Below are 25,296 nucleotides of genomic sequence, written 5' to 3'. Positions count from 1 at the left end.
AGAATTTTCAAAGCTAAAAACACACTATGGACTAAATATGTACTAATTTTCAGGAATTGAAATTCTTAATTTATTTTTAATTTTAATTTTAATTTTATTTTTTTTTCAACATTTATTTATTTTTGGGTCAGAGAGAGACAGAGCATGAACGGGGGAGGGGCAGAGAGAGAGGGAGACACAGAATCGGAAACAGGCTCCAGGCTCTGAGCCATCAGCCCAGAGCCTGACGCGGGGCTCGAACTCCCGGACCGCGAGATCGTGACCTGGCTGAAGTCGGACGCTCAACCGACTGCGCCACCCAGGCGCCCCTATTTTTAATTTTTAAAGTAATCTCTACACCCAACATGGGGCTCCACTCACAACCCCTAGATTAAGAGTTGCATGCTTGACCCACTGAGCCAGCCATGTGCCCCTGAAGTTCTTTTAAAAACCTTTTTTTTTTTTTTTTTTTTACTGAAAAAGGACACAAAATGCTAGCCTGTGACTGCACCTTTTTAAAGTATAAATTTAACAGCAAACATGTGAAGACAAAGATTGTAAGATCTAGAATTGAAGTTTTCAGTGTTCCTTCTACAACTATAAAAGTTTGGTTCCTAAAAAACCCTGAGGAATTTAAGACTTTACGGGAAAACAAAAGGAGAGAGTCCATTAATTAGTAGTGAGCCTACGGGAGAGTCTTATAAATATTTTACACTCACCAAAACAAGCAAAAACAGACAAACTCTAAATAAAGACCATATCAATGACATTTATAGGACTCCAATTAGTAAGAATGGCTACTGTACTATGAATTTTTATTTACCATCACTTGTTTGCTAGACCCTTTGAGGCTCTTATCTTGCTCTGTTTCCTGAGATGTTGCTTTTTCTTTGGTGTAGATAGCAATCCTCAACCCCCAAACCACATGCTAAATATTTAATACACATTTCTTATTATACTGCATGTGCTCTAAAAGATTCAACTATTATAGAAAAATGTAATATAGAAAGTGAAAGTCCCTCGTAATCTACCCCTTCAGAGATGATCGCTGCTAACACTTTGGTGCACATTGACCATGTTTTTAGAAATGGCTACATGTGTACTTATTAAAAGTAGATTTTGTTTGTTTGTTTGCTTTGGTGCTTTCAGACACCCTGTGCCTTTCTGACTTTATAATCTGAGTAACTTCAGCTACGTGACTCCTGGGTTTTTTTTTGCCACTGCGGTCTCAGAGCTCCAAAATTTGGATCGGAGACATGGAAACACCTTTGGAAAACCTTTATGTGAAACAGGTATTTTTTTGTATCCTTCCTGTGCATCCTGAGTTATATTTTATTTGGTCTGCCCATGATAACTTCGGGCCAACAGCCTGCTGTCCTTTAAAAACAGATTCCAAGTGCTTGCCTCACAATAGCTGAAGGAATGGAGATTTAAGGCTGGGCTTAGTATCCTTCATCTTTTCTTTCTAGAAGCATCACTGCACAGACCTCTGTTTCTTCCCTTTTCATTCATTCTACTCCCTTTTCTGTTCTCAGTCCCCTGTTTCCTTTTAAAACTTCTGTCCAGCAGGAGTGACTTGTCCTCTGCACCCTGACACTTAAATTATCCTGACATATAATTTTGTGCGTATGAGACAGTTGGAAGTGACGGCTCTAATTTCCGTAATGAACACAGGTAAACATGTGGATCGATAATCCAATTTTTGAAAGTGTACTTTCCTTAAAGTGTAATGTGCAGGGGGAAAAAAATGCCAGAGAACGAATGAGCGCTGACAAAACTTTAAATGTTCCACTTCATAAATTCATCATTAGGCATATACATGTTGTGTTTCTATTTATAACAGTCAGACGCTTTTAATTTATAGTCTGCATTTACCCACTCAGCTTCTCCCCAACCTCAGAATTCCCGTGGCTGTATACTTAGTAAACTCGAACAAACCGGCAAGGATTAAACCCTGCAGGCATTCAAATGACTATCTTATTATAGTCCTCATTTCAGCCATTTCGAAACAAAAGAAAACACCTGCCTGTAGTCAGAATACGCTTTGGAAATCGAGCCGCGTACACTTTGCCCAAACAGGAAGCACGATTCAAAGTTTACGCTCTGGCTATTGGGAGAAATGGAAGCGAACGAGAGCTGGGAAGCCAGAACACGCAGCGTTAGGCTTCCACCGTGTCGTGAGGACGGAAGGGAATCCTAATGGGAAAGTGCCTAGTGTGTCCGGCCTAGAGGCGATGCTCCCGAAGTGATCGCTCGTCCCAAGCCGTCTGCCAAGGCTTCACAGGTCCTGAATTCTCCCCCCGTTCACGTGTGCTGATCGACGGTGAATGGCAAGGAGAGCACAGAGGAGTTGCCGCCCCAGCCGAAGAAAAAGTCCCGAAGCCCGCATTTGCCACTCTGCTTTCCGAGAAAGCGCTCGTCTCCCATTGCTAATTCTAGCCCCGTTTCCCCCTTGACCCTGTAAACGCGTCGGGAGCTGGCCCAGAAACCCTCCGATTTGCGCGCATCGCAACACGCTGCACGCTGCACTCAAGTTGTGGGGTTTTTACTGGTGTGTTGTGGTGCCTTTTTGCGCGTCTTGTGCCTCAAAATGTCAGCGTTCTTTTTGTCTGACAGCTCGGTAAGCCCTCTCTGGCCCATTTCTTACATGACGTTATAATAACGAAACTCTCCCTGGAATTGGATCACAGCGAAGTTGCACTGCCTCCCCGGCCCGCGGGAGCCGGGGCAGCGCCGGCGGGCTCCGTCCCTCCGGCCGCGGGGCGGGTGGGCGGCGGGGCGGCGCGCCGGGGGGCCGTGCGGGCTTAGCGGCCGCCGGCTCGCGGCCGGGCTCGGGCGCAGTCGGAGCGCCGCCTCGGGCCGCGCATTCCCTGGACCCCGATCCCGGATCGCCGCCTCCGCAGCTTGGCGCTCTCCCCGAGCCGGAGCCGGAGCCGGAGCCGGAGTCGCGGCGCAGCCCCGGCCGCCGCGTCAGAGGAGGCGGGGCGGGAGAGAGGAGAGGGGAGGGGGGAGGGGGGAGGGGGGAGGGGGAGGGGGAGGGGGGGAAGACGGGGAGGAGGGAGGAGAGCCCGGCAGGGGGAGGGGGGGAGACGGGGGAGGGGCGGTGAGGTCAGCGGCGGCGGCGCGTCCGCGGGCAGCGCATGCGCGGAGCGAGCCCTGTGAGTGGCAGCGGCGGCGCGCGGGGGGCGGCGGGGCCGAGGAGTGGGGGAGGGGGCGGGGGCGTCGCGGCGGCCGTGTGTGGGCGAGACGGCGGCGAGTTTGAGAGGTCTGTGGTGCGGGGCGCCCGGGGGAGACCCGGCGCGGCCCTCGCGCGACGGCCACGGTCGTGTGTGTGTGTCTGTGTGTGGTACACGCACACCCGCAAAACTTCCTCCTCCCCGGCCCGGGAGGGCGGGCGCTGAGGGGCCGGCGCTCGCGCAGCCCGGAACCCACAACAACAACTGGAGCAGCTGTCAAAACTTCGCCGCCCGCCGCCGCCGCCGCCGCCGCCCGGCCTGACGCGGCCCGCGCGGGGGAGGGGCGGCCGGCGGGGCCGCGACCCCCGCCGCCGCTGCCCGCGGGCCCGCCGCTCCCCGCGCCGCGGCCCCTTTCTCCTCCCGCCGCGGGCGCTGGGGGAGGGGCGCGGAGCAGCAGCCCCGGCCGGCGCCCCCCGCGCCCCCTCAGTCGCCCCAGCCCCGGCAGGCGCCCGCCCCGCACCCGCCCCGCCCGCACGCCCGGCCCCCGCACCGCGCCCGCCCGCCGCCGCCGCCGCCGCCGCCGCCCGCACCTCCGCCCGGCCGGCCGGCCCCTCCCTCCCTCCCGCCCGCGCCCCGCCCGCCGCCCGCCGCCCCCCGCCCCCCGCCCGGCCCCTGCGCGCCGAGGTGCGCGCGCCCGCGCGTATGTGTGTGAGTGCGTGTCCTGCTCGCTCCATGTTGCCGCCTCTCCCGGTACCTGCTGCTGCTCCCGGGGCTGCGGGAAATGCGAGAGGCTGAGCCGGGGAGGAGGAACCCGAGCAGCAGCGGCGGCGGCGGCCGCGGCGGCGGCGGCGGGAGGAGCCCCCCAGGAGGAGGACCGGGATCCATGTGTCTTTCCTGGTGACTAGGATGTCGTCGGAGGAGGACAAGAGCGCGGAGCAGCCGCAGCCGCCGCCACCACCCCCCGAGGAGCCCGGAGCCCCGGCCCCGAGCCCCGCAGCCGCAGACAAAAGACCTCGGGGCCGGCCTCGCAAAGATGGCGCTTCCCCTTTCCAGAGAGCCAGAAAGAAGTAAGTTGAGTGTGAGGGAGCCAGGCCGGGAGCCAGCCGCGGCGCCGGGCCGGAGCTGTCACCGGCGCGCCCGGCCCCCCTGCCCCCGCGCGCCCCCGGCCGCCCCCGCGGGGTGGGGGTGGGGCCCGCCGGCCGCGCGGCTCCCGGCCCCCGGGGCGCCCGCCCGCCCCGCGCCCCGCGCCCCCTCGGCGGCCTCCGGGCCGGGCCTCCCGCGGGCGCCCCGCACCGCACTCCGCCCAGCGGGGCCCCGACGGCTCGCGCCGCCGCCGCCGCCGCCGCCGCACTTTACTTTGGAGTTTGGCCCTCGCGCCGGCTGTTCGCGGGGCTGCTGTTTCTGGAGAAATTTCTCGTAGATTCTTCCCGGCCTAGCCGGGTCGTCGGACAGACGCACGGCGAGGCGCACGCAGGTCGTCCGCGCACCGGCGCCTTGTCAACTACAAAGCGGTCCCGCCGCGGGACACTCGCGGAGCTGTCAAAACGCCGCGGCCAGGTGGTCTCGCCGCCCGCCCGGGGTGTGTGTGTGTGTGTGGGGGGGGGGGAAGGTGGGGGGACGGGGACGCGGTGGGGGGCGGGGGGTGGGGAGGAGCCGCCGGCCTTTGTGAGCCGGCCGCCCCCGGAACTTTTCTGGCTCCCGGAGCCGGGTTTGGAGCCCGAGGGGTCTGTTCGGAAGTCGGGGGACTTCTTCCTCTCCCCTCCCCCACCCCGACCCGCACGGCCGCGGCAGGCAGGCGCGGCGGCCGCAAGTTTGGAAACCGAGCCGGGCCGGGCGCTCGGGGCCGAGACCGGGGAGCCCGCCGACTCCGCGGGAGCCCGCCCCGCGCGGGGGCCCCACTCCCCCCCGAGCCCCTGCGGGGTTGGGCACGGCTGTCGCTTGTCGCGGAGCACGCTGGCAGCGCTAGACTCGTCCTTTCACAGAATGGCCATTCGGCAACTTTCGCCTGGAAACCGGGAAACCCGTGGCAGCGAGTCGCGCGGCTGCGGTGGCTCCCGAGGGTGCAGGACCGGCGGCGGCCGTCCGAAGTTGGGGAGTGGCGTGGAGTGCTTACTCATGTCGTCGGAGGACCGTGTCGGGGAGCTGTTGGTAGGGGAAGGGCGCGCTGGGGCGCGGGGACAGCCGCGGGTTTCTGTTGTTGTTGTTGATGTTGTTGTTGTTGTTGTTGGGGCGCGTTCGCCTGGTCGGAGCAGGGGCACGTTGGGTGATAGGCGGTGAAGACGGCGGTGTGCACCGGGGCGGAGCGGGGCCGGCGTGTGGCAGAGCCCTGGAGCCCAGGCTGGCCCTTCTCCTCCGTGCCGTGCTGTCCTTGGACTGTGAGGATGGTTCAGGCCCTTTAGCGTGCCTCCATGTTTTATTTCCAGCTCTTACCTAGCTGTGACACATCCCGAGACGGGCGAGTACAGGATGCATACGTGGTGGCGTTAGCGTCTTTGTGCTACAAAGTTGGGGTTTGCGGGGCCACCGGCATTGCAGTGAAATGTCTGCTGGAAATGGCCAGGGCCGTTCCCCCATCAGCTGGAATTCGGAGAGGGAGTGGACTTCCAAGGAACTTCACACTTTGTCGCTTTTTTGTATCCTTTAAAGCAATGCATATAAAGCCATGCTAGGGTTTTAACTTAATAGCTTCCCATTTTGACTATTTCTTGGTTCCTTTCCAAATATTAATTTGGGATTATTGTATGTTTTCTCTTTGCTTTCAGGTTCCTCTTCTAGTTACAGTAGACCTATCTGTGCTGTCACGCCCCTCACCATGCACACGCGAGTGTGTGCACGGGCACAAACACACACAAACACACACATGCACATGCAGTTCCCCTGAGATGGAAATGAGTTCATCTGTGTTAGGGCAGCCCCTGTGTGCACCGGAAGAAAGGTTGGTTTAGGGTATTACCACTTTATTATTTTAGTTTTTATCTCGTTTTAAAATCTCATCTTATGAATGAAAAAAAAAAGGTAGCCCTTGGAAAAACCTAAAAATTTCTACAGAACGGTGCTAATATAACAGTATGAAAACATCAGCACTTTGGAAGACGTTTAATACAACTCTGAGTCTTAAGAGAGTTTTAGCTTTCTCTTGGATTTGAACACTGGGGCAGCATTCCTTGTATGAAATTTAGTGGTAACTTTGATGGTTCCAAGCTTTTCAGTGAATTTTTAAAAAATTAGGTGTGTTTTTGGAAGGGAATGGAATCTACAGTTGTTTGAGAAACCTGTAAGTGGAAACTACTGTGTGAACTGGAAAGCAAAGAGGAGGGTTTTCAGTTGTGGGTCTCTGTACGTATTTGGGTGCATGCAGAAAAGACCCTGTAGTCAGTTGGGTATTGAAGATCCTGAAAGTGAAACTGAGGTATGACAAATGTAAGTTAGGTTTGTAAATGCTAAAATTACCTAGAATTGCAAATAATTATCTAAGTCATGAAAATTTTTTTTGGGGGGGGGAATGCAAAGGAGATAAAAGTTTTTAAATTGTCCACGTTATCGGTCTGTATGGTTGCTAAGTGGGTTGTTTTATGCTAGAGAAGATGTCTTATGACACTATTTATTAAAAGTGGATTTGCATATTTGTCTTTGGATTTCAAAAAAAGAGGGTAACCAGGCACTGCTAATTACACTTTGAGTTTGGATTTTTGAATTTTTGATAATTAGATAAGTGAACTTAAGCATTTTCTTGTTTTGTACTGTTAGATGAGTTTTGCTTTATCGTATTTAAAAAGCAAAGGCTATGTAGTGGCTAATTTTAATTAGCTATTGTTATCTTAAAATTATTTACTAAAATCAAGAATTTTGAACTGAAGCAATTGATCTTAGGTCAGAGTTTGAAAAGTAGATACATAAATAAGGATTTCCTGTTGTATGAATGTGAAGTGGGACAGTGAAATTTACATTTATTAAAAGTTCTCCTTAGCAGTAAGGACTGTTTAATCGGTTATTTGGAGTAGCGTGTGATCTTTGTAGGAGGTCCAGGTCTTTCCACCAGTGAACAAGCTCCTGCTATAGAGGAAGCATCTACTCGAGGTCTAATTGTTTTTGTATGAATGTTTAGGAAACTTCTCTCAAAGGTTTGATTTTATTTTTTCTTTTTTGGAATATATGTTGACATTTCTAAACTGGGAAGACAAGGAATCATTCTACCATATATATGTTTTTTATGAAGTCAACAAAGTTAACGTTAGGGATGGGGTGGGTGTGGGTGTGGGGGTGGTGCGGAAGCAGGTGGTGGGGATAGGATTTCTGAGGCACTATCCTTGACCCTTTTTGAAAAAACTCTTTATATTCCGAACCGCTTTCTTTTCAGAGGGCAATTACTGTTACTAGAAAGCCACCTTGAGCCTTATTCTTGTAGAAAATTGGGCACAACCAGTGATGCTGTACAAGAGATAGCAAAAAAATGATTGTGCTGCAGATGACTGTTGCTGTTTCATATTTGAGAGGCCCCTCCCCCAACAAAATTTCTCATTTCCATAGCTGTGAACTTGAAATAAGTAATAAAAAAAAGGTGTAGTGCATTGTAGTATGTGCAGTTTCATAAAACAACTGTATATAGTCGAAAGATACCGCGACCTCTTTTCATGCTTTGTGAGATAATGCACATTGGTAATCTGTATGGTCGAAATTCTTTTTCTTATTTTTCAAGCAAGTAGATACATGGAAAGTTTGGCAATTACTGGTTTCTGGCACTTGATAGTCATTGTACTTGAAAAGCTGTTCCAGGAATGGCAGCCTCTCCTCACCTGTTAGGTGGTTGCTCTCCAGCCTGACCTCACTGTAGTTTGCTCTTGTCCTGATGGTCTTATTCGTGGAATCTCTAGTGTTTAAGAAGATGTTGGGTCTCAGATACAATTTTACGTTCAGTAGGTTTGTTACTAACATGTAACCTTGATAAACATGGATTTCCATGTAAATTTAAAGTGTCACGATAGTTAATTTTCCCATTCTGAAAATAGTGATTTAATACATTTTCTTACTATCTCAGTTAATTCTACCATGCCAGATTTGTAGTCAGTTTGCCGGGTGACCAGACACACCGCTCTACCCTTGGCCTCTCCCCCACCTTTTTGCAAAACTTCATGGTATTCCCCAGGCCGGGATCAGATTTCCTTTGAGCAGATATTGATTGTCCAGTCTTGTATCCTTAAGCCACTTGCAGATATGACTGAGGAGTTCCATGAAACCTCCTTTCCAAAATGAAAATGGTCAGTTTTTACTTACAGATAATTAAAAAAAAATTCTGCAATGTTTTTTAAATTTACTTATTTTTAATACAATTTATTGTCAAATTGGCTTACATACACCACCCAGTGCTCATCCCAACAAGTGCCCTCCTCAATGCCCATTGCCCATTTTCCCCTCTCCCCCACCCCCCATTTTTTTTTTTTTAATTTATTTTTGAGAATGACACAGAGCACGAGTGGGGGAAGGGCAGAGAGAGGGAGACACGGAATCCCGAAGCAGGTTCCAGGCTCTGTGCTGATAGCGCAGAGCCCAACGCGGGGCTTGAACTCTTGAACTACCGGTGAGATCATGACCTGAGCTGAAGTCGGGTGCTTAATGGACTGAGCCACCCAGGTGCCCCAGTTATAGATAATATTAAATGCTCTGTGTGCACTTCCCTGGTGGGGGAGTGTGAGATATCTTGGGTAAGATTTGGTAACAGTTTTTAATCCATGAGATGTTTGGATTGAATGTAATTTTTAGCTGATATAGAATAAACTTACCAGTTTGTGTATGTGTATATTTCCCTTTCTTTTTTTCTTTGTTGTTCTGGCCATCTTTTAATTTCAATAAGCTGATTAGTCTCTTCTTTCTCTTTTTAAAAATTGTCTTTATCATGTTTGTGCCACAGTGTCTATTTTCAGAACTTCTTGGCAGTATGAGTTGCAAAAGTTATGGAGTGAAATAGGGACGATTTCTTTTTCTTTTCTGTCTCTCTCTCTCTCTCTTTTTTTTTTTTGTGATGGCCTGCATATAAATATATGCTTGTGGTTAGTGTGAAAAATTACTGGAAAGACCAATACTGAATTTATAATTGGAAGTGTCAGTCTCTCTATTTGCAGAGTTTGAAAGTCTTAAGAACATAAGAGAGACAGGAATGACACAGCTCTTTTTGAATTTTCTCTAGAAAAAAACCTCATTTTATAAAAGATGGGAAAATTGACTTTGGTTTTGCTGTTAGTTTTGTGATAGCAGTAACTAGGTATGATACACAAATGCTGAAATTGTCTAAGAAGTTCAGAGAATCCTCTTCTGTAACTTTTTAGATCTTTCATTTTGGCACATGTTATTCAAAGAGCACGTTAAGTGTTAAATGTACGTTGGGATACACAGTCAACTTTGGAAGAAGGCTCGCGAAGATTTGGAGGAAGCAATACTTGAGTTAGACCTTGAAAGATCGATAGGGTTTAGCCAAGCACAGTAAGAAAGTTAGAGAATGTTCTGGGGTAGCACCCTGAGTAAAACTGTTGAGGCAGGAAGCGTAAAATGTGTTTTCTTGGTGGAGTGTGACTAGAACAGGGGTTTAATGTGGGAGTTGGGGCCATGCCACGATGGTCCTTGAATGCCAGGCTAATGAGTTTGGGCTTTGTAGTCCGGGGGTTATAAACTGTTTACAGGGATCAGGTAGGTAATTTAAATGATTGCATGCAGCTTGTAAGATCCTGAATGACAGCTGACATAACTTAAGGTCTTGAGTTGGGGAAAAAATGTTGAGTAAAAATAGCTTGAAGGCTTCTAGGAGTCTATACCTTGGTTGGGTGCAACTGATAGACAATTCTGGCTGATGGTTGCCATGTGAGACTTTGGCGTGTCGTTTCTAGATACTCTGGTTTCAACAGAGACTGGAAACTTGGAATTTTATGTGAAATCTCTGGATTTTTAAGTATCTTCAATTAAGATCTCCAACACTATTTGGGACTACATCTTGTGGGTTAGGTTTAATCTGTGGACTGCCTGTGGGTTACAGGTCTTCAGACTCTGCTTTATGCCCAGGTTGTTTTATTTTTTTAATTAAAGTTTTAAAAGCAGATATTTCTAGTCTTCTGGAGGATAGGAGTATTAAATTGCTTTGTATTCTGTGTGTGTGTTCTATGGTTCAATGTAGGTAGGTACTCTAATACTTGGTGGTTTGATGGCAACTATTTTACGAAAGCCACCTTGGTAATAGTATGAAGAGAGGACTTACCTGGCGGCAGAGATTAACAGGCTTTTGCAATAGTCATGGTGTGAGGTGGTCAAGACAGACGGTCTACTGTTGGTAATATGGATAGAAAGGAAGAGAGATTTTAGTCAGTGCAGAGGGGAGTTTTGAAGTTTCTGGCATTACATGTCTAGGGGATAGAAATGTCTGGGAGTGTTTGGGGGTGTAGCATTAGAGCTTAGGAGCTCGATTAGGATAGGTGATTAAAGATGTGACTTCCTTGAAATCACTGAGAATATGGACAGTGTGTGCAGTATAGTAAAAGAATTAGGTGCTTACTTATCCTAGGAGTTGGGGGTGGGTGGGAAGGGACCAAGAAAGCCCATAAAAATGAGAAAGGAAATCAGAAGATATTCCTACAAATGGGCAAGTATGTATGTGCAAAGATGCTCATGGCAGCAGAGAAAAGTAGAAAACTAGTAGAAATTGGCTACAGAAAAATACTCATCGATGGACCACCATGTAGTTTTTATCAGGACAGAGAACCGGGCCTATGGGTACCAAGCTGGGAGAATGTCTACGATACATATATTGACTTAAGGAAAAATTTTCTAAAAGTTGCAAAGCAGTAAGTGTAGTATTAACTCTACTTTGTAAAAAGCATGCAATCCCAAAATGTGCATGTATTTTGTGTATAGAAAATTATTTGGAAGAATATGTAACATTAATACCTCTGGGGAGTGTATACTTTTGTATGCACATTATGCAGTTTTTAAAAAGCCAGTAATTTGAAACCGTAATCTTTTTTTTTATGTTTATTTTTTTGAGAGAGGGAGAGCGCTAGCATGAGTGGGGAGGGGCAGAGAGAGGGAGACAGAACCTGAAGCAGGCTCTAAGGCTCAAACTCGTGAGCTGTGAGATCATGACCTGAGCCGAAGTCGGACAGTTAACCGACTGAGCCACCCAGGCGCCCCTTGAAACCATGATCTTGTTTTACAAATGAGAAAACCAAGTTCCGGGGACTTCACAGATTCTGGCACCAAGAATGTTGGAATTCAGATTCGGTTCCCCTACTTACTAACTGTTTGATGTTGGGAAGTTAACTGAACTTTTTCTGCCTCAGTTGCCTCGTCTGCAAAGTAGACACACTAGCACACTTAGGTTAGGATTGCTGTGAATTTATATATGTGTAGAACTTAGAACAGCATCTGGCACAAACTAAGTGCTGTTAAGAAGTGCTATTATAGGAATTTGCTAGTATTTGTTATTGCCACTATCATCAATTATCATCAATCTGCCTGATATCATAGAACTTGTTAGTGATATGCCTATGATGAGATGCCAAACTCGCTCTAAAAATGTCATGGCATAAAATAATGTAGTAGTTATTGGGGGTGGGGACGATAAAGATTTCCTTTCTGTACAGCTGTCCCTAATAAAGACAAAAAGAAGAAAGATAAAAAAGCTAGGTCAGCAGAAATCTCTATAGAATGTTTCTTATTATGAGTAACACGTGAAGACCAGCAAAATCTGTATATATAGCACTGTTACTACAAAACCATTAAAAATTTTTCATTATCCAGGACTTGTGAATGTGGTCGCAGTGCTCTTTTTATGTTAGAACTCTGCCGACTCTGTTTATATTAGTAGGTCTTCCTAAATGAGACTTCCTATCGGGTGGTTTTAAAATGATTTGCTGTGTCTTCAGTAGTGAATGTTCATAGTGGAAGTCTGAAGTCTGTGATGTTAATTCTGTCTTGTAGTGAAGCATAGCAGAAACCAAACCGCCAACTTCCTTGACTTCCTGATCTTTGGGATGCTAATGGCAGGTACCACGTGTCCGCAGTAGCCCCCCCCCCCCCCCCCCCGTCGCGTATAAAATAACAATATGGAACGTATTGAAGAATTAACTATTTTTTACCTCCACGCTCTCATCATCTGATTGTTCTACCAAGGTTGAAGTATTTGGTCCGCATGGTCGAGTGTTTTTCATGTCAGGTGCAGGTACTTAGAGTCATAGGAGGTTAAAGCTAGATGAGCATTCCAGTCTGACCCCTCACTTTACAGACAGCTGAGCCTCAGGGAGGTGATAGCACGCTACAGGTCATACATCAAGATCTTAACCTGCACAGGAAATGAAGGGAGGGAAGGTGGTCTGTCACACTGGTTGCCCCCAGTGAACCATGCCCACTGGAAGTCATGTTATTGTATGGTCGCCTCCCCACGTATCTCGCGTAGCCCTGTGACTGACTCTAACCAGCAGAATGCAGCAGAAACGACCCTGTGCTGGTGTGGGGCCTGAGCTTTAAGAAGACCAGGAACTTCCACTTTTGCACACTTGGGAGCCTGAGTCACCATGTAAGAAGCTAGGTCATACCCTGCTGGACAGACCATGTGGCGAGGAAGGGATTCTGAGAGTACACCGAAAGAGAGAAGTGCGGCTCTCCCAGCATCCCAGCTGAGTTCAGCCCGTAGTCCAGTTCCTTGCTGAATGCAGCTGCAAAGCGGACTGTCGGGGAACCTGCGAGCGCAGCCCGTGTTGCAAAATTGTGACTAAAGAAGATGGCGGTTGTTTTAATCTGTTAGGTTTTGTGGTGGTTTGTTATATATCGATATAAAATGGAAGCAGATGGTTTTACAAATCAAGGGACTGTAAGAACAAGAAGTATTTGAGATACAAATGATAGCAGTCTTTGTTCCCCACCTTCTTTTACTGAGATAGTTAAATGAGGCCGCCCTCTACTCTCTGCCCCTCGTTTCAGGAAGGTATTTTGAAAATACCTGGGTGTGGATTAAGTTTGTTTTTATGTGATAGAAAACCCCTAAGTAGCAGTGACTTAAATAGGAACGTTTATTTGTCTCACGTCCAAGTCTGGAGGGTAGGTGCTGGCGCTGGTAGGGTCCCTCTGCACTGCAGAATCATCGGGGACTTGGTTCCTTTTATCTCACTGCTCAGACATTTCTAGGATCTGTCCTTTGCCCCCAGATTCCACGGTGGCTCCTAGAGGCCTAGTCATTACATCCGTGTCCGTGGTGGTAGAATGGAGGAAGAGTAGACCCAGGGCGCGATTCCTGTCTTTAAACCACCGATCTGAGAAGTGCCGAATGCCACCTAGTCGTGTGGCCGTAAGTGGCTGCAAAGGAGGCTGGGAATGTCCTGTAGCGGAGTGCATTGCTGCCTAGAATAGATTTAGAGTGTTGTTGCTAAGGGAGGGGACGGACATTGCAGAAGCAGCCAGTAGTCTCCACCACTGTGGGCCATGAGTTTGTCTCCAGAGGCTTCGGTTTTCTCCTGTGCGAGAATGATGCTACTGAACCGCTTGAGATGGCAGATAGATTTTGTATTGGGGGCCAGCCTCCGCTGATTGGCGGTGGCTGCTTGCAGTGTTCTGTTGAATCCGCGTCCCTAGGTTTTGACCTCAGCAGGGTGAGGAAGTCGTTGAAGTATTTATTTTGGGCGAATAGGGGAGGTAATAGCGTGTTGTCGTTTCTGTGCTCCTATATAGTCTTTTTTTCATGTGTCGTTACTTTAACTTCAAAAATCTTTTCGTTGAAAATATTTGCTGATTTTGCTAACCTTTGGACTATCTGTTTTTCCTCTTAAAAATAACCTAAAATTCATTCCATATTTTTTTTATCTAAAAACATTTTTTTTTTAATTCTTTCATTATTTTTGAGAGAGAGACAGCAAGACAGAGTACGAGTGGGGGAGGAACAGAGAGAGAGGGAGACACAGAATCCAAAGCGGGATCCAGGCTCGGAGCTCTTAGCACTGAGCCCCACGTGGGGCTCAAACTCACGAACTTCCCGAGCAGAAGTTGGACACTTAACCAACTGAGCCACCTGAGCGCCTCTAAAATTCACTCCATATTTAAAAAGTCTGCTAATAAGCCTGAGCCCCCACTTTGTGCAGAACCTTCTCAAATCTGGACATTGGCATCATGTAGAGAAATATTAAACCTCTTTATACAGTGTCTGTCAGAATATCTAGGATATGTGGGGGTGACGTACAGCCTCAAGTCTTCGATGCCTCAGGCAGTAACAGTGGATTTCTCGCTCGCACTCCGTGTGCGTCCCCGGTGGCTTGGAAGCTTTGCTCTACAACGTGGACCCCCAGGCTGAGGGAGGCAGCATCTCTGTCTTCTCACTGTTGCCAGTGCAGGAAAAAGAGAACCTAGTAGGTTGTGCTCTGGCTCTTAAAGACTTGAAGACGTGGCACGTGCCAGTTCTGTGTACGTCTCAGTGGCTGGACAAAATCACATGGTAGCACCTAACTTCAAGAGGGCCCAGAAACGAAATCCTATCGCATTTCCGGAGGGAGAACCGGAAATATTTGGTGAAGAGCACTAATAAACACCACACAGGGCAACATACATTTTCACCCAAATTTCATATGTCACTTTGGAGTTTGTTTAGTTGCCTATACTTGAAAATGACCCTCTGTAGCCTCCTGTACTACAGTGTATCAATTAAGGGGATGTGTTTAATAATACTATTAAAAATACAAAACGTTTTCCAGAGGTAGAAATACTATAGGAGGCATAGGACTTGGGCTCTTGATTCTTTCTGCACTGTGCTTCATGCTTGTTTCCTTTCTTCTACCCACCTGAGAGGAGGAAAGGCAGCAAATGTTAAAATTGGTATGTAATATTAGTGAGATTATAGGTGACTTGAAATCTGTTTGTTTGTTTCTTTCCCCAAAGGAAGTTTTTACAGCATATGCTTTTTTTTCAGTCAGGGTTCCTTTGTCTGTTTTCTGTTAACTTTAAAGAGCGTGTACTGTGCACCATATACTGGAGAAGAAACCAGAATAAGACGGTCCCCACCCTCAGTTTCTGTGGATTCAGCGCACACTGTCGTGGAAAATGACATAGCCTGTAATGGAAGATGGTGAAAAGTGCCAGGCAGCTTAGAGAAGGAAGAACTTAAGGCAGGGGAATCGAAGAAAAGAAAATATTGAGTTGAGTCTTGAAGAATGAGAACAGACTTGACCGAAGAGAACAAGGGAGTGAGGAGCAACTGGTCTGTGGCCGTTGTGGGTTAGGTGCTTTCAGGACTTTACCCGAAGGTCCTACTAACCGTCACGTGCAGTGGAATCCTCAGTTGCAGTTGACAGATGAAGGAACTGTTTCAGGAAGACCACACAGTTGGTAAGTGATGGAGTCAGGTTTTGGATCCAGGTCTGTCCAGCTCTGGTCTCTGATTTTTACGAAACTCTAGTCCAGCTTTTAGCCACGAGATGAATGAAGTTTGGGGATCCCGTATGTAACATGGTGACCAGAGTGGATAACAGTGCGCTCTATAGTTGGAATTTGCTGAGAGAGTAGAACTTGAATGTTTTTACACACACAGACACACACACACACAGAAGAGAAATATGGGAGTTGATGGATGTGTTAATTAACTAGATGACAGCAGTCCTTTCACAATATATACGTATATCAGATGATGATATACACTTGAAATATCTTACAGTTTTGCAGTTCTACCTCAATCAAGTTTTTTTAAAAACTCATGAAACCAAACAAATAAAACATAACAAGAACCCCTCCCACAGTTTAGTATGTGAGAAAATGAGGAAAGGAAAGTAAATTGGGAATTTTGAATTTTTACTGTAGGCAGTAGGGAGCCACTGAAGATTTTAAACAGAAGAGTAAACAGTGTATCTTAGCTAGAAAATATCCTTGGCAGGCAGATGATGGTCTGGAGGGAGTACATATCCTATCTGTCATGTTACAGGGACCACAATGAGAAGCCTAAGTGATTTTCCATTCTCTTTTTCATCAAGAAATAATACTTGCTAACTTTTATTTCAAATTATCCAGCCTCAGACTAGAAAGAACTTTGCAGTCATCAGTTCCAGTGTCTTCAGTTTATGGATTAGGAAATGAAGCACCAACAGGCAGGTTTGACATTTGAGATTATACTTTAAAGATCAGGAGTCTTTTTTTTTTTTTTTCTTTTGCCAATAACTGGTACTTATCCTAGGTTTCATTAGCTAATAATCAAATGTAGACCTATGCCTGGAAAGGTGTCTTTGGGGTCCATCCATGCTGTTGCATTTATTAGTAGTTTCTTTAGTAGTATTCCAAAACCACATTTTGCCTATCAATTCACAATTGATGGGTTTTTGGATGGTTTCCAATATTTTGTCTACTATGAATAATGCTATGAACATTTGGATAAAGGTTTTGGACAAATGCTTTCATTTCTCTGGGGTAGATACCTAGGAACAGAAATTGCTTGGTTATGTGGTTAGTGTATATTTGTCTTTTATTTTCCTTTTTTTTTTTTTTAAGAAACTTCCAGACTTTTCCAAAGTTCCTGTACTATTTTACATTCTCATTAACATTGTATGAAGGTTCATATCCTTGCTAATGCTTGGAATTGTAAACCTTTTTGATTTAAGCTGTTGTAGTGGGTATGTAGTGGTATCTCATTGTGGTTTTCATTTGCATTTCTCTAATGATATATAATGTTGAGCATCTTTTCAAAGGCTTATTTGCCATTTCTATGGCAAAGTATCAGTTCTGTTGGTGAAGTATCAATTTTTTTAACATTTATGTATTTTAAAATTTTTATTTTTGAGACAGAGAAAGAGCATGAATGGGGGAGGTTCAGAGAGAGGGAGACACAGAATCTGAAGCAGATTCCAGGCTGTCGAGCTGTCAGCACAGAGCCTGATGTGGGGCTCGAACTCATACTGTGAGATCATGACCTGAGCCGAAGTCAGACGCTTAACGGACTGAGCCACCCAGGAGTCCCAATGTTTATTTATTTTTGAGACAGAGAAGAGACAGAGCTTGAATGGGGGAGGGTCAGAGAGAGAGGGAGACACAGAATCTGAAACAGGCTCTGGGCTCTGAGCTGTCAGCACAGAACCTGACATGGGGCTTGAACTCACGGACTGTGAGATCATGACCTGAGCCCAAGTCAGACGCCTAACCGACTGAGCCACCCAGGCGCCCCAAGTGAAGTCTCAATTTAAATCCTTCTCCAGTTTTGGGTGTGTGTGTCTTATTTTTGAGTCGTAAGAGTTCTTTATGTATGTGTACATGTCAGACTTTATTTTTTTAGAGCAGTCTTAGGTTCATAGCAAAATTGAGAGGAAGATACAGAGATTTCTCGTATACCATCCTTCCTCCCACACATACATAGCTTACCCCATTATCAACATTCTCTATCCAGAGTAGTACCTTTATTATAATTGATGAACCTACCTTACCATCATTATCATCTGGAATCCATAGTTTACATTAGGGTTCACTCTTGGTGTTGTACATTCTGTGGGTTTTGGCAAATGTATAATGATGTGTTTCTACCATTATGATAAACAGAATAGTTTCACTGCCATAAAAATCGTCTGTTCTGCCCATTCATCCCTTCCCGTCCTTCCCCTGGTAACTACTGCCTTTTTTTTTTTTTTTTTTTTTTTAACTATATCCATAGTTTGCCTTCTTTTTTTTAAGTTTATTTATTTTGAGAGAGCACGTGAGAGCATGTGCAGGGAAGGGGCAGAGAGAGAGAATCCCAAGCAGGTTGCATCATCCGCACTGAGCTCGATGTGGGGCCCCATCTCAGGGCTGTGAGATCATGACCTGAACCAAAATCAACAGTCAGATGCTTAACTGACCGAGCTCCCAAGTGCCCCCATAGTTTGCCTTCTTTATATATTTTTTATACAAGTCCTTTATAAATTATATGATTTACGTGTATTTTCTTCCAGTCTGTGGCTTATTATTTTCTTTTTGTTCATGTCTTTTGAGATGCTAAGGGTTATAACTTTGATGAAGTCCAGTTTATCAGTTTTTTCCCCTTAAGGGGTTATGCTTTGGGTGTCCTATCTAAGTACTCTTTGTGAAGCCTAAGATTGAAAAGATATGTTTACTTTTAGAAGCTTTTATAGTTTTAGGTTTCACATTAAGGTCAGTGATATGTTGAGTCAATTTTTGTGTATGGTGTGAGGTAAGGTCTGAGTTTATTTTGAATGTGGATGTACAGTCATTCCAGCCCATTTGTTGAAGACTGTTCTTTCCTCGTCGAATTGTCTTGGCAACTTTGTTGAAAATCACTTGATCATAAATGTGTGGGTTTATCTCAGGACTCTTCCATTGATTTATATGTCTGTCCTTATGCCAATATTACATTATCTTGATTACTGTAGCTTTATTGTAGATTTTGAAATCAGGTAGTCTAATTCCCCCAACTTTGTTCTTCTCCAAAATTGTTTTGCCTGTGATAGGTGTTTTGCATTTTCATGTAAATTTTATGGTCAGCTTGTCAGTTTCTACAAAAAACGTACTGGGATTTTGATAGGGATTATGTTGAATCTGTAGATCAATCTTGAGAGAATGGATACTTTACTGTTTTGGTACATGAGATCATGTATCTCTTCATTTTGGTCTTTAATTTCTTTCAGCAATATTTTGTATTTATAAAACTGTGTATTTTTAGTGTGCCGGTTTTGTGTTTTTTTTTTTTGTTAAATTTATTTCGAAGTATTTGATTATTTTTGATGCTGTTGTAAATGGAATTACTTTCTTTATTTTTTCTTTTAGAGCACAAGTTGGGGGTGAGGGGCAGAGAGAGGGAGAAAGAGAGAATCTTAAGTAGGCCTCATGCTCAGTGTGGAGCCTGATGCAGGGCTTGATTCCATGGACCCCAGGATCATAATCTGAGCTGAAATCAATACTTGGATGCTCAACTGATTGAGCCACCCAGGTGCCCCAATGGAGTTTTTTGTTTTTTTTTGTTTTTGTTTTTTTTTTTTTTTTTTTTTTTTTTTTTTTCAACGTTTATTTTATTTTTGGGACAGAGAGAGACAGAGCATGAACGGGGGAGGGGCAGAGAGAGAGGGAGACACAGAATCGGAAACAGGCTCCAGGCTCTGAGCCATCAGCCCAGAGCCCGACGCGGGGCTCGAACTCACGGACCGCGAGATCGTGACCTGGCTGAAGTCGGACGCCTAACCGACTGCGCCACCCAGGCGCCCCTGTTTTTTTTTTTTTTTTAATTTTTTAATGTTTATTTATTTTTGAGAGACAGAGACAGAGTGTGAGCAGGGGAGGGGCAGAGAGAGGGAGACACAGAATCTGAAGCAGGCTCCAGGGTCTGAGCTATCAGCACAGAGCCGGATGCAGGGCTCAAACTCATTGTGAGATCATGACCTGAGCTGAAGTCAGACACTTAACCAACTGAGCCACCCAGGTGCCCCACCAATGGAATTGTTTTCTTAATTTTATTTATAAATTGTTACTAGTATATAGAAATACAATTGATTTTTTTTTTTTTTTTTTAAAGATCGTAAGGCCAACTTTATCCAGGGTTTCTACAGTGGGGTTTGTGGTAGTGGAGAGAGATTGGGCTCAACACCTGAAGTATAATTGGTTTTTGTATATTGGTCTTATTTTCTGTTGTGTTGCTCACTTACTAGTTTTAGTGTTTTTTTAGTAGATTCTTTAGGAATTTTAGTGTGTGTGTGCTTTTTTTTCTTTTTTCTTTTTGGTAGGTTCTTAGAATTTTCTGCATCTAGATAACTTACAGCTGATCACATGCTTAATTTAAAAATCCAAACCAAATTTTGTCCCAGAAAAAAATGTATTTCAGGTTCCTCTTTCATCACTTGTGGTACTACTTTTAAGGTCTTTCTTGAATTGAGTGATCTGTGTAATTGGCAGCCTAGCAGAGATGAGTCTTTGACAATAAAATCATTTAATTTTCTGTATGACTCAGGTGAGGGTTAAACAGAAAGACATATTAGCTAAGAAGTAGGAAATGTGCACACAGCAAATAGCCATTTTTCATTTTGAGAAGTTTTTAGTGTTCAAACAGGACAGCTGTGTGACTATTGGCAAATGACTTCTTAGTGCTTCAGTTGCTTTGTCTAAGTGGGACAATAATAGCACCTACTTCATAGGGTTGTTGTGAAAATTAAATAAATTAATGTGTGCAAAGCACTTAGAATGGTGTCTGATGTACTGTAAGTGCTTTATTCAATTTATTAATTTTATTAACATTAAATAGGCAGGAATTAAGCAGGAATTTTAAGAGAGGAAAACTGCCTAACTGATCAGAATCAGATGATCATAGTGTGGGGTCAGTTAAGTGTTGGGTGGTTTTTAATCTCTTTTGGGGTTACAGATCCCTTTGGATATATCCTCACGTTCCTCTGAAGAAAGCATACACGAATATAGATATACAAATTTTGTACAATTTAAGGGAAGGTTTTAGTGGCCCTCTGAAGCTTATCCAAAAGCTTTGTAGAGGTTAATAGGCCCCCAAATAAAAAACTGTCTTCTGGGGCGCCTGACTGGCTCAGATGGTAGAGTGTGCGACTCTTGATCTCAGGGTCCTGAGTTTGAGCCCCATGTTGGGTGTGGAGCCTACTGAAATTAAACAAACAAACGAACAGACAAGTTTTTCTTAAAAACAGAGGACCTTCGGGGCGCCTGGGTGGCGCAGTCGGTTAGGCGTCCGACTTCAGCCAGGTCACGATCTCATGGTCCGTGGGTTCGAGCCCCGCGTCGGGCTCTGGGCTGATGGCCCAGAGCCTGGAGCCTGTTTCCGATTCTGTGTCTCCCTCTCTCTCTGCCCCTCCCCCGTTCATGCTCTGTCTCGCTCTGTCCCAAAAATAAATTAAAAACGTTGAAAAAAAAAAAACAAAAAAAACAGAGGACCTTCTGAAGGAAAGTTTCTTGGATGCAGAAGGAGATGGAGGTTTTTATCTCCTCAAAATTGAGTCCTTGAAAGGAACAGTTTAGGAAGTAAACACAGCATCAGTGCTTTTTTCCTTATTAGGAGATCACTTGACAGGTGATGTTAAAGTGAGTATTAATTAATGCATGAGTATTAACAGATTTGATGGATGGGTCATGTGCATTTCAGAGTGTGTATTGTGATTCTACCCACGAAAGCATGTTGAAATGCAAGTGAGTGGAAGTGAGTTTGTTACAGGGATAATAACCCTGTTGTAATTTGTTGTCAAGTAAAGTTTCACAGACCTCAGTTTTTTGGATAGAATAAGGAAGTATTTGTGACAAACCCTGTGTTGCAGTATTGAGACTGACCATGGCTATTCTGAGCCTCAAGAGTTTTGCAGGTAAGCCAGGACGCAGCTGAAGGAGGTGATGGATCAGACTGTGACTTTCAGCATTGTGTCCCCAGGAAACAGAGTGCAAAGTTGTTGATATCCTTATGTTTATGTTTTTGTTGGATTTGGTTTTTGTAAGGGTGATGAAGGTTGGGAATACACCAAAATACAGATTTTTTTTTTTTTCTCTCTTACAGTAACTGATTAAATCAGGAATTATTTTCCCTTTCTATTGCTGGCCTAACTTCTCTGCTTTTATTTTTCCTTTGTCTTTGCTATACAGCCCACTTACTGTCTGTCCTCTTTAGTGACGATTTCCTCCTCCAACTAACCCTTCTTGTCGAGCTCCTTTATCTTTTGGTTTATTCTCCCTGGGGCAGGGAGGAACTGTTCTGTGCAAAGTAGCTGGACCGTGGGAGCGCTGCAGTGGCATAGCATTGGTGACAAGTGTCCTGAGATTATTGATATTTGCCAGGGCTGCCATTGGAAAATGATGCTGCATAAAGAACTTAATGATCATTTCAAATTTTAAAAATTATTTTTAGATTGGGTTTATCACCAGAATTCTATATCAGATCTCTCCTTAGGAGATCTTATTATACTTCCGAGTCCAAGTCCTTTTTTAAAAAATTTTTAATGTTTATTTATTTTTGAGAGAGCACGAGTGGGGGGGTGGGGAAAGAGAGGGGGAGGAGGATCGGAAGCAGGCTTCATGCTGACAGCAGAGAGCCCAGTGTGGGGGTCAACTCCCAAACTGTGAGATCATGAGCTGAGCTGAAGCCAGACGCTCAAGCGACTGAGCCACCCAGGCACCCCCCTCCCGCCCCCAGTCCTAGTATTTTTGAATCCTTATCCAGTTCATGGTAACTTAACCTACTCGTGTTATTAAGAGGCTGCTGTCAAATGTAGGCTTTTTCTTTTAGGGTCTTTGGGATAATAGTGAAAGGTTGGCATTAATTTGAACTTTGGCTAAAACAGAATTTGTTTAGTTAAAAATTACCATGATTGAGGGGCGCCTGGGTGGCTCATTTGGTTAAGTGTCTGACTTCGGCTCAGGTCATGATCTCCCAGTTCATGAGTTTGAGCCTCACGTCGGGCTCTGTGCTGACAGCTCAGAGCCTAGAGCCTGGAGCCTACTTTGGATTCTGTGTCTCCCTCTCTCTCTCTGCCCCTCCTCCGCTCATGCTCTGTCTCTCAAAAATAAATATTAAAAAAATAATTACCATGATTGAGATTATAATTCTTTTCTAAAATATTTGAAATATAACTATGTTATCTTTATGTTTACTAAAACATGTTAAAACGCTGTTGTCTTTTTCAGTTTGAGTCTGAATTTCTTCCATCATCATAGAACCTGTGGATTTCTAATCCTAGAAATCTGTTATTTCAGGTATTTCCAGTATAAAGATATATTTTTGTTACAGAAAATGTGGAACATGGAGAAAAAGAAATAAAAATTCACCCAATTTCGTGCCACTCTAACAAAAGCAATATTATTTTGATCTGTTTTGTCTCTGACTTTTTTCATGTGCATATTTTGTTTTCATTGTATTAATGATGGTATATACAGAATTTTTGTAACCTACTTTCTGCCTTAGCATGTGAAAGAATATTTCCATGTTGTCAGTCTTCATAACATTTGTGAAAGCTGCTTAATTTTCCATTGAGTCGACTGATGTAAACACCCCTCAGTCACCTGTATTTCTCTACCTAATATTATTATTATTTTTTGTTATTATAAAGTGCTTTGGCAGACATTTTTGTAGATAAAGTCCTTTTCATATTTTTGGATTATTTTTATAGGAAAGATTTCCATAGGCAGAATCACTAGCTTAATTTTTTTTTTAAGTTTATTTTATTTTGAGAGAGAGAGAGAGAGACAGCACACAAACAGGGGAGGGGCAGAGAGGGAAAGAGAGAATCCCAAGCAGGCTCCAAACTGTCAGCATAGAGCCCAATGTGGGGCCCAGTCTCACGAACTGTGAGATCATGGACTTGAGCCAAAATCAAGTCAGATTCTTAACTGACTTGAGCCACGTAGGTGCCCCAGGATCACTAGCTTAAAGGAAAGAAGCAGCTTATGAATCTTGATCCACAGAGATGAGTCAAATTCTGACTCTGTTACTTTCTATTTGTGGGACTTTGTATGAACTATTTAATCTCTCTGTATTTGTTACTCACCTATAAAATGGGGATGGTGAGGGGCGCCTGGGTGGCTCAGTTGGTTAAGCATCCGACTTCGGCTCAGGTCATGATGTCACAGTTCATGGGTTCAAGCCCCACATCTGGCTCTGTGCTGACAGCACAGAGCCTGGAGCCTGCTTAGGATTCTGTCTCTCTCTCTTTCTGCCCCTCCTCCACTTGTGCTCTCTCTCTCTCTGTCTCTCAAAAATAAATAAATGTTAAAAAAAAAATGGGGATGATGATAAAATCCCTGTCTCAGGTTATTGAGGGAATTGAGGAGAGTACCTTTAGAACAGTGCCTATTACTCAGTGAAGTTCCTACTAAAGAGGAGCTATTTTTATTAAAAATTTTAAATGCTCCCCAAAGGGGCTGTATCAAATTTTAATGTCACCAGTAATGTGTGTTAGGACCAGTTTTACTGAACCTTTGTCATGTATAGTATATTAAAACCTTTATCTTCTTAGTTTAGTAATTGAAAATCTGTACTTCAGCTTTTTTTACTTAGTTGAATAGTAGGATATTGAAAATTCTTGAAATTTACTAATATTTCTTGTGAATTGCCCAGTCATCTTTTGCCCATAATTTATTGGAGGAGGGGCATTCTTAATATTTTCTTATTATTAATTTAAGCTCTTTATATAACATTTTAAGATATTTGATGTAAGTCGTTTGCCTCCTTTCGCTATGTAGAAAATTATCTTTTGTGTAAGTTATTCAGTTTTATTCAGTTCTTAAGAGAATTAAGAAAAATAATTATAGATTAGAATAAGAATGCTATTAGGATTTTAGACTTTTTGGAAAGTCAAAACACTTTTTTTTTAATGTTTATTTTTGAGAGAGAGAGAGAGAGAGAGCTTGAGCGGGGGAAGGGCAGAGAGAGAAGGAGACACAGAATCTGAAGCAGGCTCCAGGCTCCTAGATGTCAGCACAGAGCCCAGTGTGGGGCTTGAACGTGTGAACTGTGAGATCATGACCTGAGTGGAAGTTGGATGTTTTACCGATAGAGCCACCCCAACCAGGCGCCCCTAAAGCATTTCATTTAGCAAACTTTTTGTTCAATCCCATTTTCAGTTAGTAGGGTACAATAGTTCTGGGAGGAGAAACTCCTTCAAGTTTTAATCATGGTATTGTTCCTTTTTTTTCCCTTTTTTAAAATAACCTAAGACTAGTAATGAACCTTCTCTTTTATCTTTTTTTTAAAAAATATCGAGGAGTTAACTTATTTCATAGTGTTAATGAAAAATGGTTGCAGATTTTGAGAGTCACAGATAAACATGTTACATAAATTCAAAGTGGTTCTGTTTCTTTACCATCACACCTTTCATATCTTTATTTAACTTTTAGTGCTTTTCTTCCTTAATATTTAAAAAAATGATTATTTATTTATTGAGAGAGATGAGCCCATGTGCAAGCCAGGGAGGGGGGTAGAGAGAATCCAAAGCAGGCCCTGCACTGTAAGCACAGAACCCTACCTGGGGCTCAGTCTCAAGAACTGTGAGATCACGACCTGAGCTGAAATTGAGAGTCTGATGCTCAGCCGAGTGAGCCACCCAAGCACCCTGCTCCCCCCTTAGTATTTATATTGGCAGCTACCAAAGAGCAGCTCCTGCTTCTACGCAGTACCTGACTGCACTGTGCTTCTATTTTCTGTAGCTTGCTTTTGTAGGTGATA

At 44.6% G+C, this 25,296-nt stretch overlaps 1 protein-coding gene across 6 annotated transcripts in view; it reads left to right on the top strand.

Annotated features, from left to right (window-relative positions):
- The first annotated feature begins 3,846 nt into the window (after positions 1 to 3,846).
- Positions 3,847 to 25,296, top strand: part of KMT2C (lysine methyltransferase 2C) — a 286,865-nt gene continuing 265,415 nt past the window's right edge. For 3 of the 6 annotated variants that reach the window (XM_030308867.1, XM_030308865.1, XM_030308864.1), the window contains exon 1: positions 3,847 to 4,222. In XM_030308867.1, the coding sequence (XP_030164727.1) occupies positions 4,062 to 4,222 (161 nt within the window). In that variant the 5' untranslated portion in view covers positions 3,847 to 4,061. Of the gene's footprint in view, positions 4,223 to 4,575; positions 4,735 to 5,137; positions 5,304 to 5,578; positions 6,091 to 14,128; positions 15,501 to 25,296 lie in introns of those variants that run through there. The other 3 variants (XM_030308862.1, XM_030308863.1, XM_030308866.1) reach the window with 3 other exon arrangements.

This window comes from Lynx canadensis, chromosome A2, assembly GCF_007474595.2.
Source record: "Lynx canadensis isolate LIC74 chromosome A2, mLynCan4.pri.v2, whole genome shotgun sequence".
NCBI classification, from domain to species: domain Eukaryota; kingdom Metazoa; phylum Chordata; class Mammalia; order Carnivora; family Felidae; genus Lynx; species Lynx canadensis.
Note: the sequence above shows the minus strand (reverse complement) of the source record. Positions and strands in the feature narration are given on the sequence as shown.